Consider the following 17240-nt stretch of genomic DNA (forward strand, 5'->3'; position numbering starts at 1 on the left):
CGGGTTTACTCGTGTTGGTGATGAACTCGTGGTGTGGCAAAAGTAGCGTTATAATCGTAAAGGATTTTTTTAAATTCGTTTAGTTATAATCGTAAATAGTAAAATATCTAATCTTCCATCATCTAACATTTTTGTTGATATACCTAGACGTAGCCGGCTATTGTGCCGTACAATATGCCCTGTAGGGCATTATTCACTGTTTAAAAAAGTTAAGCATCTCATAGACACAGGATGTTTTTCTAATATTATATAAAATATGGGTCAAAGAATTTCAATTACTGGCTGAATAACTGGCTAATTTTTAATATACCTATAGTTCTAATTCCCTAGACTGATTTTTATAGTTTTGCAAAAACTTTTTGTTTAGATACAGACTATTCTAATCATAAAACTCGATGATGCATAAATAAACAATTAAAATTTGCTCTTGTGCGATATAATGAAGTCTAGTTTATTATTAGATGCTAATATTATTATCCTTATAACACTAATTGCTCTTAGGAAACCCTTTCTATGCTTAGTCCAGGTTTATTAAGATTATTAGCTTTCAGCCCGCGGCTTCACCCGCGTTTTCTAAGAAAAACCCGCATAGTTCCCCTTCCCGTGGGATTCCTGCAATAAAACCTATCCTATGTGTTTATCCAAGTTACTCTCTAAATATGTGCTAAATTTCATTGAAATCGGTTCAGTAGTATTTGCGTGAAAGAGTAACAAACATATATAAACACATACATCCATCCTCACAAACTTTCGTATTTATAATATTAGTAGGAAATTACATCAATGCACCCGAAGACAGGAATAGACTTGTAACCAGGAAACCTCTTTTCAAAAGTGCGTCTCTTAAACAGGACTTTATGCATAATAATTTTGAATTAATTTGAATAATTTACTATCTAGACATCTCCATGTTCCTCAGAATGGAATTTAATTTAATAACCTAGGTAAAGATTAAATTTTTACGCTGCCGTATCTCAAAAGGAACAGTAAATGAAATGTTGGGATCACTTCGCCTGTTCTCTGTGTAAAGAATTTAGCTTTATATCAATGTACTAGCTGTGCCCCGCGGTTTTATCCGCATTGCTCCGCTCCTATTGGTCTTAGCGCCTAGCCTTCCTCGATAAAATGGGCTATCTAACAACGAAATAATTTTTCAAATCGGACAATAAGTTCCCGAGATTAGTGCGTTCAAACAAACAGACTCTTCAGCTTTGTAATATTAAGTATAGATTTATTTTCAGAGAAGAAGTTCAACTAAATAGCTTAAAAATATGAACTTGTAATTACATCAGATAAAAAGAGTCACTGATGTTCCATTTTATATTGATTGTAATAAAAGTAAAATAATCCTTAAATATTGCATTTCACAAAAGCGAAAACTTTGACGCAAGTAAAATTTTAGTTATGCATACATCACTACATAGTATAAAACAAAGTCGCTTTCACTGTACCTATGTCCCTATGTATGCTTAAATCTTTAAAACTACGTAACGAATTTTGATGCGGTATTTTTAATAGATAGAGTGATTGAAGAGGAAGGTTTTAGTATATATTTTTTTAGGTTTTAGACAAAGCGGGCGCAGCCGCGGGCAGAAAGCTAGTATAGAATAAATCAACAAAAGGACAGTTATAAGATAAACCAAAAAGAACAAAGTTGATTATTATTTTGAAATATAGCTGTAGGTACCTACCTGTGGTACCTACATAAGCAGTGACACAGATTACAACTTACTACGTCATCATAAACCCTTACCTTACAAATTATTACATTGAACAATATACAGTAATTGCGCCATTATAATAAGATGCCACAATTGCAGACATGGACCGGAAGTGCTTGGGTTCAGCACTTCCGGTTGTATAGCTGTGTTAGCATTTCCGTTTCCGTCAACATACAACTTAACTGTGAGTCGAACTTCACACTTCGAAACGCAATCGTTAAGTTAGTACTGCGAATTTCCATTGTAAGAATACAAGAATACAGAAGCTAAGAATACAATGTTACAAACTTACATGTACTTGTGCTCTTGTAATTTTTCGTTCGTAAAGTTTTGTTCAATCGAGTTCTGCGTCTGGAATTTTGTATTTTTACGTACTCAGCGTATGCAAAACTATAACCTCAATAATAGCTTAGCATACCAACGGTGGGACACCCCATAGAAATCTAAATAACAAGACACATAGAAGTGCTAAAATGTCATAATTCGTATGAAAACCGCTGTCGCCAAAATCAACACATTCAAACCGAAAGCTAAACAGTACACACAAGTAAACTATGCCTTTTATTGGACAGCTTGATTTTAGTGAAAACTAACTTATCTATTAAATTAAGCTTTTGAATATGTATCCTAACGCACGAATTTACGGTTTATTTTAGAATAACATCCCTAAGTATATGAGACTTTTTGCTCCAATACGAACAAACGTGATAATAAGAATGATCGACTGTGTCATTCATTGTTATTTCGATTACTATGGTGACGCTCGTAATACTTGTAAATATTCTATAATTTTAAGGAAAAACGGCATTATTTCTAAAAAAAAATATTTTCCGATGAAATATTATTCCTTTATAAGTATAATTACAACTTGTGGAAGAATTTCCGCAATGGGAATTGCTGAAACACACCATGTATACACTCATACGTCTCCAGAGCAACTGAACAGTGACGAATGCACTGGTGTTGTGCAAATCACCTGAGTGGCGACAAGGTCACGCACGCTTACGACTTCTAGTGTCTTGTTATTTAGATTTCTATGGGACACCCTGTATAAATAAATAAAAACACAATATAAAAAATGCGTTATACTTTAATCGTATTAAGTATATTATTTTACAAATATTGTACATTTGTACGATTTTCGGGGACGTATGATTGAAGCAATCTTCTGTAATTTCAACTCTACAATTCATTTTAACTTACTCTACCTATAACTATTTACCCTATCTTGTTATACTTACTCTAATTTAGTCTCTTTTTCTTTTAACTCTACTATATATTTTATTCTCCTTAACAATTCTGACCCAATTCATTTTAACTTACTCTACCGATTAATATTTACTCTATATTTTTATACTTACTCTTTTAACCTCTGCCTCTTTTAACTATATTTATTCCCAGTCACAATCAGTTTCTGACCCAATACCATTAATTAAAAAGCCTTCTTGCACATTGCACTGAGCCTAAATCTAATAACGAGCCCGACAAAAGCTTCCCAGTGTTTACGTTCAATCTCGAAGCTCTGGGCGCAGTAGTTCTATAGCTGAGGAATTAATTTGCTTATCGGTAATGGATTAATATTGAGATTAAAGAGGATTTCTACAGCTGCTCAGGTAGATATGAAAATCATTGTATTTGAGAAGGACATTTGAATTTTGCTTGTTATTGTAATTTCGGGAAGTGCCGGTTTTTGACTGATTACATAACTTACAAACAAACAAACAAACAAAAATACTTTATTGTGCACCAGGACATAAAAATTACAAAATCAAATGTATAAAAGAAAGAGACACAGTTGAGCACAACAGGCGGTCTTATCGCTAAGACAGCGATCTCTTCCAGACAACCTGGTGGTCAAGGAGAAACAGTGGAAGTAAAAGTTAATGGGCAAGAGGTGCGTTTATAGTTTAGAGCACATAAATAAAATACACATATATCCATATTATATACATACAAATACATACACATACAAACATATACATATATACATACACATACAAACATAAACATACATACATACACATAAATATACATATACATACAATTACACATAAATATACATATACGTACATACACATACATATACATACATACAGAAAGAAATGAGCTATTTACTAGTCGAAAAGCAGACACATACGGAGACAGCATCAATACAAAGATATTTAACACTAAACAGGTAGATCTAAATTCGTTACTTGGACAGGTAAAATCGCTTCAGCAGTGTTTTGAATGTGAGTAGAGATTGAGCTTCTCTTATGTCTAATGGTAGATCGTTCCATAGTCTGATGGCACGCACAGTAAAGGAAGAATTATATATATGATTTACATGACCTGGTACGACCAGACGAGACTTGTTTGATGATCGAATCGGGTGGATATTAGACACAAGGAACTCAAATCTCTCTTTTAAATATTGCGGTGTTTTCGGATCAAACAGAACACAGTACAGGAGGTGAAGGATATGAGTATTTCGGCGAAGACGAATGGGAAGCCATTTGAGCTTAGTACGAAATTCGGAGACATGATCGTATTTGCGCAAGCCAAACACAAATCTTATGCAAAAATTTTGAAGGCGCTCAAGGCAGTCAAGGTGGTATTCATAGAGGTCAGGATAGCACGCGTCGGCATAATCTATTATAGGTAAAAGGAGTGTTTGAACGAGCGCAATTTTAGTTGGTATCGGCAGAAAGTTGCGTAGCCGGCGAATGGAACTAGCGGCAGCGAAAACCTTTTTACGCACTTCCTTTATTTGATAACTCCAAGTTAGGCATGAATCTATCCAAATTCCTAAGCACTTAATTTCGTTGCTATATGGTATTGCAACGCCATCAACTACTACTTTCGGCAGTGAAGTCCAATCTATCCTGGATACGAAATATTTCGTACCACAAACAATAATTTGTGTCTTATTAGGATTCACGTTTAAGCCATGATTAAAACTCCATCTAACAATAGTGGAAATGTCATTGTTCATTGTTGTCACAGCATTCGGCAAATCATTGATCTCTGCGTGGCAATAAATTTGAAAGTCGTCTGCATACATATGATAGAGAGAAGTGATGTTTAGGGATATAGAATTTATAAATATACTAAAAAGAAGAGGGGAAAGCACACCACCTTGTGGAACACCAGCAGTAACATTAGCCCAAGAAGAAAGAGAATTATCGACTTGGATGCGTTGCTGACGTCCCTGTAGATAACTACGAAACCAATCAATATCTGTTGGAGATATGTTAAGAGAACGTAACATGCTAAGAAGGATGTCATGGTCAACTGTATTAAACGTTAAAACGTTAAATTAAAAAACTTACCTTTTTTACTTGCGTGGTATGACTTACCTTTGCGGTTTGATTTTCTTTTCCTTGTGTAAATATATGTAATACTGGCTATGCTCCGCTTCTACTGGTCTTAGCGTGAAGATATATAACACATAGTATATAATATCTGTCAACTGTGTATATAATTTCTATTGGTTAGGATAGCCTTCCCTGATAGGGTTGTTTAACACTGACATACTTTCTTTAAATCGGAACCGTAGTTTCAGAGATTAGGGCGTTCAACTAAACACACTCTTCAACTTTTTAATATTATGACATATTCAAATGAAGCTGTTGAAATACTTTCAGTGACTCTAATATAATTACGTAAAAATTCATCCCAACTAGCATAATTAATAGATTAATTATTTACTTTAAATATATGTACATAATAATAAAATAAATAGTTAAAAAACATATTAAATCTACAATCGTTCCAATACTTTTGAATACTTTTACATTCAGCTCATTTATTCCTTTATATTTGTTAAATAAAACAATATAAGAATTTATTCAACGCTCCGAACATGGGAGCCATATTTCATCATTAATTTGCTTGGTCTCTTGGGTATTAAATAATACAACTGGATGATATCACCAAAAATTTATTTCACAGCATAAACGCAGAATAATACAAAAATAAACTGCCAGGAGCAAATTATAAGTTTATACATCGAATTGTTGTCAAGCTTCGTTCATACTTAAAAATAACATGTGTAATATAGGGAACTTTAATAATTTCTTAATAGTTTATTACAAAATTATTAAAAAAAGGAAAAAATATTCATGAAAAATAATATTCGATTTTTTACATTATTAATAGTTTTCAGTAAATTATCATCAGTTTTCAAAATCATGTATTTAAGTTTCAGAATTATATAAAAATGCCGTATCTTTGAAGAACCAGTAAATTTCTTGGAAAAAATGGATGTTCCTTTTCTTGCCTTGAAGGCATGTAATATATCGAAAATTATTCTTCAATATAATATCTCATACACAAAGGTCAATGACCGTTTGATTTACCAAAAAATATCACACAAATAAAAAACCGGATATCTTTAAAAAGGTCTTTGATGAAAAGGAAACTATAGAAGCAACCGTCAAACACTTTTTTATATTTAGTATGAGGGTAGATTGACAAAATTCTGATCTCACTTTCATACATAAACTTAAATTATGAAGTTACAATAGCTTAAATATAGTATATTTCACACAAAATGTTTACACATTAAGTTTTAAATCAAAAACTCTTATGAGTAATGGACGGCATTCGATACGTTAATATTGAATGTTTTTTATTTTTATTTAATTTTAACATCTTTAATAATATTATAAAAGAAATTAAGAAACAATAAAAAAGAACGTGTTCCGAGCACATGTGTCAGAAGTGAAACTTCATTGGCAAGATTCAAAGATACCAAAATCGTCGCCTTACTCCATGACGTGACGGTATTTCCATGACGCGACCTTGAAATTTTACTCTCAACGCGCCTAAAGAGGTTTCACTTCAATGATGTTCAAAAATAATTGTGTACCAGAATCAATTAGAGATAAAATTCATTTAGTTAAAGACTGATAAATAAATCATACTTTATTAATATATTTAATTGTGTGAACAGTTTTGTGTGTAAAATACTTATTTGTATAAAAATATACAATAAAGGTAGCTATTTTGTGAATTCATAAAAAGTATTAAATTACAAATATCGTCAATTAATTAGAGAAATTAAACACCAAGGTTTAATTATTAGAAAAATATTTCAAATTAAACTTCAAAAATTTAAAATTTCTTTCAAGATGTAGCGTAAAAAAAAAGTAAAATGGCTACCTTTATCTGTATATTTTTTAAATTGCATTGCACATAAGTGCCTACAACTCTGTGCGTAAAAACGCGTGCAAGAAAAAATATCAATTCCATAATTTATTTTATAGACGTCTAAAATCAGGCAGTTTAAAAACACATTAATACGTCCTATAAAGTAGAATTATTTTACATTTCAGTCTTAGTAATAAAGTTGGTGTGAAGTTTGTATTTTGAAGTAAAGTAACTAATGTAGAAAATAGAATAATTTGGATTTTGTAATCATGTTTTACATAGCTTTAGCAAGTAACACTATTAAGCAATAATTAATATTTCTTAGGTTATTTAATTAATGCCCTTTATAAATAAAGCTTACAGGAATTTCAGGAGATTTTTTTGATAAGGATTTTAATATTCATTCAAAATGTATCAATCCTTAGGAGACCAATGAAAATAAATTTAAAATGTATTATGAGAAATAATCACATGAAATAATCTCCATCCATTCAAGTTAAATAATAAGAGATATGCATATTCTGCTATACAAAGTAAACGATTCCTTTCTCAAAGACTTTGTATCGATAACATGACATTCCTTGGCATTATCCAGAAAGAAAATGTTCATTTCAAAGACTACGGATTGAAATAACGATTCAAAAAATATTTATAAATACAATATGACTTCAAAATATTTTGTATAATGTTTAATTTATTAATTTCTTATTAAGTCACACATAATATTGTAACAAATATTATGTTGAAAATATCTACAAACTTCACACCTAGTTTAATATTTACATTCATCTAAGTAAATCAAATTATAAAACTCTTTAAGCTACTTAAAATTACATTCTTTGACATCTATTTTAAAGCTTTAAAAATTTTAGGCCTTCAATATTCGTATTAAATTCACAATTTCTGACCGAACATACGTTTCTAATAAAATTTTAATTTTCTCGACTGTAACATTTTATTTGCCACCAGGTGTATTCTCTATTACACTAAGAGACACACTTAAAAATATATCAAAATGAGATCAAACGTGAGTTCCATTTCCCGTGCCATTACCTGTAATAAAGTATAGATTAGTAAAAATGTTTTTGAACTTAGTTAAGAAGCTCTTAAGTATATATATCAATATAATACAACTGTATATATATATCAATATAATACAACTGTATATATATCAATATAATACAACTTTATAAATATATCAAAAGAATGTAAGTAGACAAATTTTATATGTTTTCTTTTTAATTTGAAATAAAACCACAGTTGAACATAAATATCATAATATTCATTTTAATAGTAGGTTTGATGATATTATGTGTTTTAGATATGTGTGTTTTTTTTAATCTGAAAAAGATACTCTCCCAATCGGTTCGGATAAGCGAGTTTTTTTTTACTTTGAAAATAAATCATTATATTATACACCTCATCATTAAATCAAAATAAATAATACCTATAGAAATACAATACTGTATTTATAATGGTTTCAAACCCGTTACAATAGAGATTTATCACTACAAACTACGCTTACCTTTAGATAATTTTGAAGTCTGCAGACCTTGGTTTGTCGGCGGTAAAATGTAAAGGGCCGACTGGTTTATTTTAGGTGCCTTTGAACAAAAGTTTAATTCTGTAAAGCACCTGATACACTATCTTACTTAATATAATAATCTAGATAAAGTTTTAATGGACATTTTAATTAATTTAAAAAAAATCGTTTTTTTGTTGTTCCTTTTGTACATAATAAAAATATATTTTTATTATTAAAAAGAGCAACGGTAGATTCAGAATCTTAAAATTCAGAGATCGAAGATTTGGGATTACAGCAATTATTTATTTATCCTGATTCTATCCTGATGATTTATCCTGATTGTATCTTGTAAATAATAATACATAATATCAAGTTTCAAATAAACATTCTACTAATTAAACTTTTATCATAGAAATAAACTTCACTCCTATTTTCCTAAACTAAAACTTCCCCAAAATAATATACGTTGTACAATCAGCCTAACACTAAAACAATTTATCAATTTTAGAATCTATTCGATTTCCCTTTGTACAATGTTAAACTATCAAAATTATATTAACTTCAATTTGATTGTTTTACATTTCAATTTATCTGCTATCTACATTGTTATTTTCTGGAGGATATTTTAAGAGGATTTGAATTTTGAACTACAATCAAATAAATTTATAATTAACTTGTTAGCAAACACAATAAGTCGAATAAATTGATGAATAAACAATTTATTTCACTCTCTATGAAATAACGGTATTAATTGAAGTGAAACTTCTTTATCGGGGTTGAAAAAAAATTTAGTGTAACATTTTTTCGTTACACGTGACATTTTTCCGTTACGCGCCATCTTTTTCTTATCCCTACCACGCGTGATTCGACGTATTTCTGTAAAGTTGCATATAGTAAATTATTTTTTGAAAAATAAGGCCATAAAGAAGTTTCACTTCTTACGTGTGTACACTAGTACACGCACACATTTTTTTTAAATAGAGAATGACACGATCATTTATTTATTTTGATCATTTACTTTATTATTAAGGGCTTGGTCTAGTAGTGCAAACAAATGCATCCTGTCATCCTATATGTAAATAATACAAATGCACTAAGGGAAAGTTGCTCCACTTAATTTTTAAAAATTAAATCATTCGTATAATTTAATATTCGTAATAAGTACCAAAAATGACAATTTGAAACAATTTTCGTGAAAATTACACCGGGTGATTTTTTTTTATCAGTACACAAAATTTGCGAATACTTTCTATTGATATCTTCAACTTCATGTTTATATAACTGATCATCTTTTACAAAGAAATTTGGACGAAATATAAAAAAAAATAAGCTTTCCATACAAAATGCATAACTCTATACATTTTTTTCGACCTAAGTTTCTTAGTGAAAGTTGTTCAGTTTAACTAATAAAACGGATAAACAAATTTTGTATTTAATAAAAAAAATGTAATGTTTGTGTTAAAAAATTATAAAATAGAAAAATACGCAAATGAAAACAAAAGATATTTATTTCTGACTAGCTTCCGCCCGCGACTCCGTCCGCGCGGATGTCAGTCTTCGCGTCTTCTACAGATTTATTATATTATGTATAATATATAGATTTATATTGATAAACCTAAAATCATCATAAATCTTTTGCTAGCATTCTGATGCTTTATCGGTTGCACTGGATTTATCTCTTTTTTTTCAATCGCTTGAATGATATAGGATGGGTCCTTGATGGGCATCGAATGCTGAAGTCTCGAATCAATCAATTCTGACAGTAGGCAATTTATGTAAAATCCAATAATGGTCCATCATTTTATTTTGCCTAAACGTTACATACTTTTTTATATATTCTATTTTTAACGAATGATTCACTCCAGTCCAAACAGCAAATAAGCAGACTTCTGCTTCTGCAACGTTTAGTTGTCCCTGAATTTGGAAAAAATAGTCATGATTCTTATCTATGACAAAAGTGTTATTTTTTGCATTGTATTTCAAATATTAATTTTTTTTTAACCGCATCTTCCGCATTCATGTCTTTTGCCGGAATTAGACATTTAACTTCTACTAGTCCCATTTTCCCTTTTTGATATGGGAGTGTATAAAGTAAATTTTTTAGATATTTCTCGTTATACTTTTAAAAAGTTATTATTGTCATTTTGCTCATTAGGTAAAGTAATTTCGATATCAGTTTTAAGTTTTTTGATACCTGCAATAATAACGTCATAATCGCCTGCACATACTTATCGATTACACCCTGTATACAATCCACCATCCACATTCATAATGTTTTCCTGTCCTCCTCTCCTTTACGCTGTTCACCGATACATTTTAAATGAGTAAATCTGCTACCACTGAAGGATGTTTCATTGTGATCAGCAAATTTTCACCACTGTTGTCGATTATTTGTTTTTCATTTTTAATCAGCAATTGGGAATCATCAGTTTTGTTTTTTGCAGATTGGTGATGTACCCTAACAATACGTCGAAAAGGGAAAGCATCAACGAATTATCGTTTTAGTCCTCTTTTTTTATTCTTCGCGTCTCTGTTCAACCCCACTGAATTTTGATGATGTGATGATAATCCATTCGTTTTAATATTGGTACTTAGAGTTTTTTGGTAGTTTTGTAGTTAGACTAAACTAGAAATGGTGGACTAAATTTGTCAGCGCGTCTGTAAGATCAGAATATAAAACCAACATCCTGTATTTAAGTTACAAAATTAATAATCAAACAACATGCCGCTACGTTGAAAATGACTAGAAGAAAAAATTAAAACACCTCGGATCAATTTTGGAGTAAACAAATCATTTTCCCCGTATGGGGATTTCCCCGGATGAACTTGGGAAGTTCAAGTTCTCAATACAAGTTTATATTATATTTCGTATTTCTCAAACGAAAAATAAACATTTTTGGAACTTCAAAAAAATTATATTATAAGAAAATTTATGAGCTTACTTTAGTTTTAAAGAAATATACATCCCTTTACTGACACCCCGTAAAATAAAGAAATTGTTGCCAATCACCTTTGCAATCTATTTGGTTTCATTAACTTTATGTTCGAAGATAATTTTTTTTCTAGTAGTTACACGCGTATTTTTTTCGTTTATTTTCCATATCGAAATCAAATGTTTAAAAATACGAATATTTGCACAAAACTAAGATAAAAATAATCAATTAACAAAAATATTAAATTTAATGAAGTAGAGCAACTTTCACTTCGGTATGAAGGAAAATCGAGCGTAGAGCACACGTCAGAACGCTCCGGCCCAAGGAGCGCGACTAAAGAAATTCGCTAGGATTTTTCCTTATTATTTTAAATATTTTTTTAATATTTAAAGAATTATCAAAATTCAAAAAACATTTTTTTTAAAGGATTAATACTCATTGGTCTTCAACCAACTCGAATAAATTAATGGAAAAAATAACTTTTAGCAGTATTTATCAATCGATTTTGTAAGGCAAAAAATGGGAAATTTAATGAATTTATAACGCTCTAATTAAGAAAATCATAAGTTTTTCGGCAATTGTATTCAGCAGTTTTTAATAACGACTATATAAGGATAATAATGCGCTGATCAGATTATGTAAATTGTAATCGGTTGCAACGTAGTGAGTGCACAAACTTAGCTCGAAATGATTTTGGGGGAAAGAGACTTATCTTGAAGGCCTGATTAAGGTAACATAAAGTAACTTTATAAATGTGAAAAAATTCACGCGCATTGCGTATATAACACTAATTGATAAACAAGAAAAAAAAATTCAGTTTATCATTTCATTAGCCGGGAAAAAATTGTCAAATAACTTGTTGAAAACGCAATTTTGCTAGACTGCAGCCTTAAAACAAATCACAATATTATTATACCTAGTTTAAATTAAGGCTATTCTAAATTTTCCTACTCTATCTATTCTTTACATAGTTGAGGAAGGTATAAAAAGGATATATTAAGGTACTAGTGGTCCGCCCCGGCTTCGCCCGTGGTACCTACATGTTTAAACTATCCTATCTCTCAAGTTGGATCGAACTGCACATGGTGTGCGAATTTTATTATAATCGGTTAAGTGGTTTAGGAGTCCATTGAGGACAAACATTGTGACACGAGATTTAAATATATATATTAAGATAGGTATAGACTAATTGAATGCTAATTGTTTTTGAGCTTTTCTGATAAGGAACTAAAAATAAAAAAGAGAATTTGTGCCAAGCACAAGTGTCAAAAGTGAAATTTCTTTGGCAAGATTCAAAGATACCAAAATCGCTGCATTACGCCATGACGTGACGGTATTGTCATGACGCGACCATTAAATTTTACTCTCAACACGCTGAAGAAGTTTCACTTCAATAAAAAAAATATTTAGTTTAAAAGATTTAACTTTAAAAGAGTACCACAAACTGTATTGCTTCTGTGACGTCATCTTACTGTCAACCAATTGATTATTTTTATAAAAATAGTCGCATTGATCCCATCTATTTCAATCCTATATAAAAATAAAACATTTCCACCCACATATAAATCTAAAAGAAACATAGAATAAGCTCAATTTAGAACCCTTGTTACTACAAAGACAACCCAAATATACTTAATGTCTCTAAAAATAGCTCTTGAGCCATAACATAATAAACATAAATAACACCAAAAGTTTTTCATTTCCTTTTCCGTATAATATATACAAAAAGCATATTATTCCAACCCTCACTTATAAGAAGAACTTTCCCCTAAGGCCTAATGTATACGGAATACAATACAATACCTATAGTTAAACTAAAAGATATCCAAGAACAGATACAAATTTAAAAACAGATCCAGACGAATAGTTTCCCTTTTAAAATGCTGAAATTTGTGAAGCAATGTTAATCCTTTGATTGCGCAACATTATTAGCTATCGTTTTTATTTTTGAAGTGAAACTTCTTTATCGGGGTTGGAAAAAAATTTAGTATAACATTTTTTCGTTACGCGTGACATTTTTCCGTTACGCGCCATCTTTTTCTTATCCCTACCACGCGTGATTCGACGTATTTCTGTAAAGTTGCATATAGTAAATATTTTTTGAAAAATAAGGTCATAAAGAAGTTTCACTTCTTACGTGTGTACTCTATTACACGCATACATTTTTTTTATTCTACATAGTACGCGCTTCCCTAGTAGGTACCGGTTCACTCTTCGCTTGAATGTTACTATATAAAGTAGAAATATTATTACAATACTTAATAATAAAACCTTAAATAGAAATAGAACAGCTTGCACCTTAAGAATTAGCTTAAAAATTAACTCTCCTGAAATAAAATAAGAAAAAAATTAAAAATAAGGTTTAAAAATTACCTGCGGTTGAGCTGATGTGCCTTGGGGACTAGACGCGATACGAGATGATGATGAACATGGTGGTGACGTCACACCTGGTGATGAAATATCTATTTATATACAGTTTACACTAATATTATAAAGCTGAAGAGTTTGTTTGTTTGTTTGAGCGCGCTAATCTCAGGAACTACTGGTCCCATTTGAAAAATTCTTTCGGTGTTAGATAGCCCATTTATCGAGGAAGGCTATAGGCTATCATCACGCTAAGAACAATGCGGGTGAAACCGCGGAGCACAGCTAGTGTACAAATTAAAGGGAAATATTTTTATTTATATATGTTTTTAAAAGCTTTTAGCTAGCTTCAAGTGTAAGTGAACCAGACATGTCAAGGGTTGTTACTACTAATTAGAAAATATATGTTTATATGAGTTTTTAATATAAGTAAGGAAATATTTTTATCGTATAGGTAAATTTTTAACCAAATTTGGGTAAATGCTTCAAGTGTAGTTGAAATTGACATGTTAAGTGTTTATATTATAGATTTTAGTACAAAAGTAATTAGTACTCTTGAAAATTTGAATAATTGTAGCTAGTTAGGTTAGGTTAGAAGTTATTGTTTTACCACAGATCTATCAAAAACATGATGAAAACTATGTTGTAAGTGCAAAAAAATTACTGGTAAGAACGAAGTAGGTAAGTAGGTAGTAAGTAGGAAGTAGGAAGAAAGTAGTAGGTAATAAGAAATCATATTAAATATCTAGGTATTGCAAAAAATAGAACGACGCAAAATTATCACAAATGTAACCAAAATAACAAACCTGATTGATGATGAATACTCTTCAACGTATAGTAAGGCGGCGGTGCATTTTTAGATGAAGTATTTGGTTGTGGAGGGTATGCTGTAAAAATTTATTTGTTAATTAATTTATTTATTAATACTTTATTGCTCTTAGAATTATTACAATTATACTGAACCTAAGAATACTTTAAGGGCCGATTTTTCAATGCTTGGGTAAAACTTATCCTTCCAATAAAGTATTACCTTACACGATAATATTATAATGTCACGTAAACTGTCAAATACGGGCAATTAGAATACGTTTTTAAAATGGTAGTTTTATACATTATTCGACAAATAAGTTTTAACCAAGGATTGAAAAATCAGCCCTTAAACAATTGGCAGTCTTATCGCTATGCAGCGATTTCTTCCAGAGAACTGGACGTACGGAGAGAAATTAAATTTGAGGAATTTGATAAAATATATAAGACTTAACAAATTACCTGCGTCAAGACATCTAGCTATTCTATATTCGTTTTAAATTCTATAACTCAAGTTTAATTACATTATGTTGAACAATGGTAACTTGAGTACCTCTAGGGTATACTAACTTATAGTTAGGAGAAACCAAACTATAGAGACACAATGTTGTTATAAGTTTCACAAATCAATACAACAGCTGTTATACAAACACACTTATTTTCTCTGAAAAAAGGTACTTAAAAGTTCTCTAATATTTCTTACAATATTATCATTATTATTAACTCTGATTATTTTTATGCAATTCATACATAATATGATCCTATAAACAGCTATTGCATAAACATCGAAACTTCCTTTACTTACTCTGGATAAAATTACACTCAATTAGATATTTAAAATTTATACAGATATCACACAAACAATTGATTACAGAATTATTTATCAAGATAACTTACCAAGAGGTCCACTGCCAGTTAAATACGGATTTCCATATGTTGCCGCATACCGTACGTCCACACCAGACATTATAACCCCAGGGTTCGACATTGGTATCACTAAAAATATTAGAGATTGTAGTTTTTTATTACACTTATACTATTTAATTAATTATATGGTTATAATTCTTAAAATACATTTAAATGGATTGTTAACTTAACGTTTCATTTAAATGTACAGACTTCTAGATAAGACTGATCAAACGCAAATGTTTTTGATTGATCTAAATGAAAAACAAAGTACAATATTGTTAACTAAAATGTAATAATTAAACTAACATGAGAAATTTTAAACGATTAAAAATATCGAAAAGAAAACTCGAGGCAGGATTCGATTCGAACCCGCATCTTTTTGCCAAACCGGATCAACGTCTAGCCAGCAATTGAATACGTTCTACTCGTTCAGTTTTATGTACCTTAAGGACACCCCGCGCTATCTATTTAGATAATTAAACAACAATCTCAATATATAGGCTGATCAAGTTTAAGATTATTATTCTTTTTCAACTTTTATGTGTACAATGTCAAATGGTAAGTGGTAAAACTATATTATGACGATTCAAAATAACTTCTAGAAGAAGTCTAATTGAATAAATAAATGAATTAATAATCTAATTGAATTAATAAATGAGTTTGTGTATCATTTATATCTTCAATACTCACAATCCGGTCCCATCCCGGTAAGTCTTCCACAACTCTGTTGTCTATTCAGCGATCCACAATGACTCTGGTATGTGGACATATCCGTGCTTCGAGAGAGGGAACTTGTGGAGTCGGGGGGCGCGTAGTCACGGGTGTAGTCTACGTAGGGGACATAGCCGTTTTGGTTGGGCTGTTTGTACAATAAATATATTTATTTAGGTGATAGATACAATAATAAAAAAATAATATCCTTTATTGAATTATTATGTACATTAATGGACGACTAAGATCCGTTAGGCAAAAATAATAATACAACTAAAGGCTCTATCTCAGAAATCTAATATTATCTACTAATATTATAAAGCTGAAGAGTTTGTTTGTTTGTTTACGCGCTAATCTCAGGAACTACTGGTCCGATTTGAAAAAAATGTTATCGGTGTTATTCGACCCATTCATCGAGAAAGGAAAATTATATTATCACGCTAAGACCAACAGGAGCGGAGCCACGCGGGTGAAACCGCGGAGCGCAACTAGTAATATAAAAGGACTGAAAAGCGACTTTCTTTCTCATGTATATTCAATATTGTGGAGGTCATTCGTTTACATTAATAAGAAGATATTCTATAAATTTTATAGAATATCTTCTAATTAAAATTATGAGATAAATGGAGAGAAAACATTATGATTACCTATGTGAATGAGATGAGTGAAATGGTAAATTTATTAGATGTGAAATAAAATGTTACTTTAATTACAAATTTTACTTATAATTTGTTTATACCAAAGATAGATGCTGAACCTGTGTTAGACGTAATTGTAAAGATATCTAAGTTCAACACAGCAACAACGCTCATCGTTATTTATAAACATTTCAACTGCAAATATTTTGATCTCCAAAATCTACGAAATATATACGTAGCAGTTTCCCTTAAACATCATCCCAATTCTGTTGTTCAATCGAAATAACATGTCATATTTCACCCCTTGAGATATTCGGACCAAAGTGAAGTACACCAGACAAGCAAATAATAATCAACTTGTTTGTTTCTATGAAGTTTCTTGCTCCTTGTGTTACAAAGGAATCCTTGGAGATTCGAATTATAACCAGAACAATCACCATCTTCAATAAATGTTTCTTAATTATGATTTGGGATTACTCTTGCACTTTTTATGTCGTAT

At 30.6% G+C, this 17240-nt stretch overlaps 2 protein-coding genes across 2 annotated transcripts in view; both read right to left on the reverse strand.

Moving 5' to 3' along the window:
* Positions 1 to 3912: 3912 nt before the first annotated feature.
* On the reverse strand, positions 3913 to 4764 carry LOC149896825 (uncharacterized). Its single transcript, XM_090117067.1, has one exon. It carries the CDS (start codon positions 4762 to 4764, stop codon positions 3913 to 3915), a length of 852 nt encoding a protein of 283 aa, XP_089973193.1.
* A 2018-nt stretch (positions 4765 to 6782) lies between these two features.
* Positions 6783 to 17240, reverse strand: part of LOC149896826 (irregular chiasm C-roughest protein-like) — an 82412-nt gene continuing 71954 nt past the window's right edge. Inside the window, exons 17-22 of the mRNA XM_090117174.1 lie at positions 16083 to 16251; positions 15381 to 15479; positions 14483 to 14563; positions 13686 to 13759; positions 8380 to 8458; positions 6783 to 7907 (exon numbers count right to left, since the gene is read on the reverse strand). Of these exons, the coding sequence (XP_089973300.1) occupies positions 7876 to 7907; positions 8380 to 8458; positions 13686 to 13759; positions 14483 to 14563; positions 15381 to 15479; positions 16083 to 16251 (534 nt within the window). The 3' untranslated portion in view covers positions 6783 to 7875. The remainder of the gene's footprint in view (positions 7908 to 8379; positions 8459 to 13685; positions 13760 to 14482; positions 14564 to 15380; positions 15480 to 16082; positions 16252 to 17240) is intronic.

Source organism: Colias eurytheme, chromosome 27 (genome assembly GCF_061535395.1).
Source record: "Colias eurytheme isolate Ceu_HAF_F1 chromosome 27, ilColEury1 Martin Lab GWU primary, whole genome shotgun sequence".
Classification (NCBI taxonomy): Eukaryota; Metazoa; Arthropoda; class Insecta; order Lepidoptera; family Pieridae; genus Colias; species Colias eurytheme.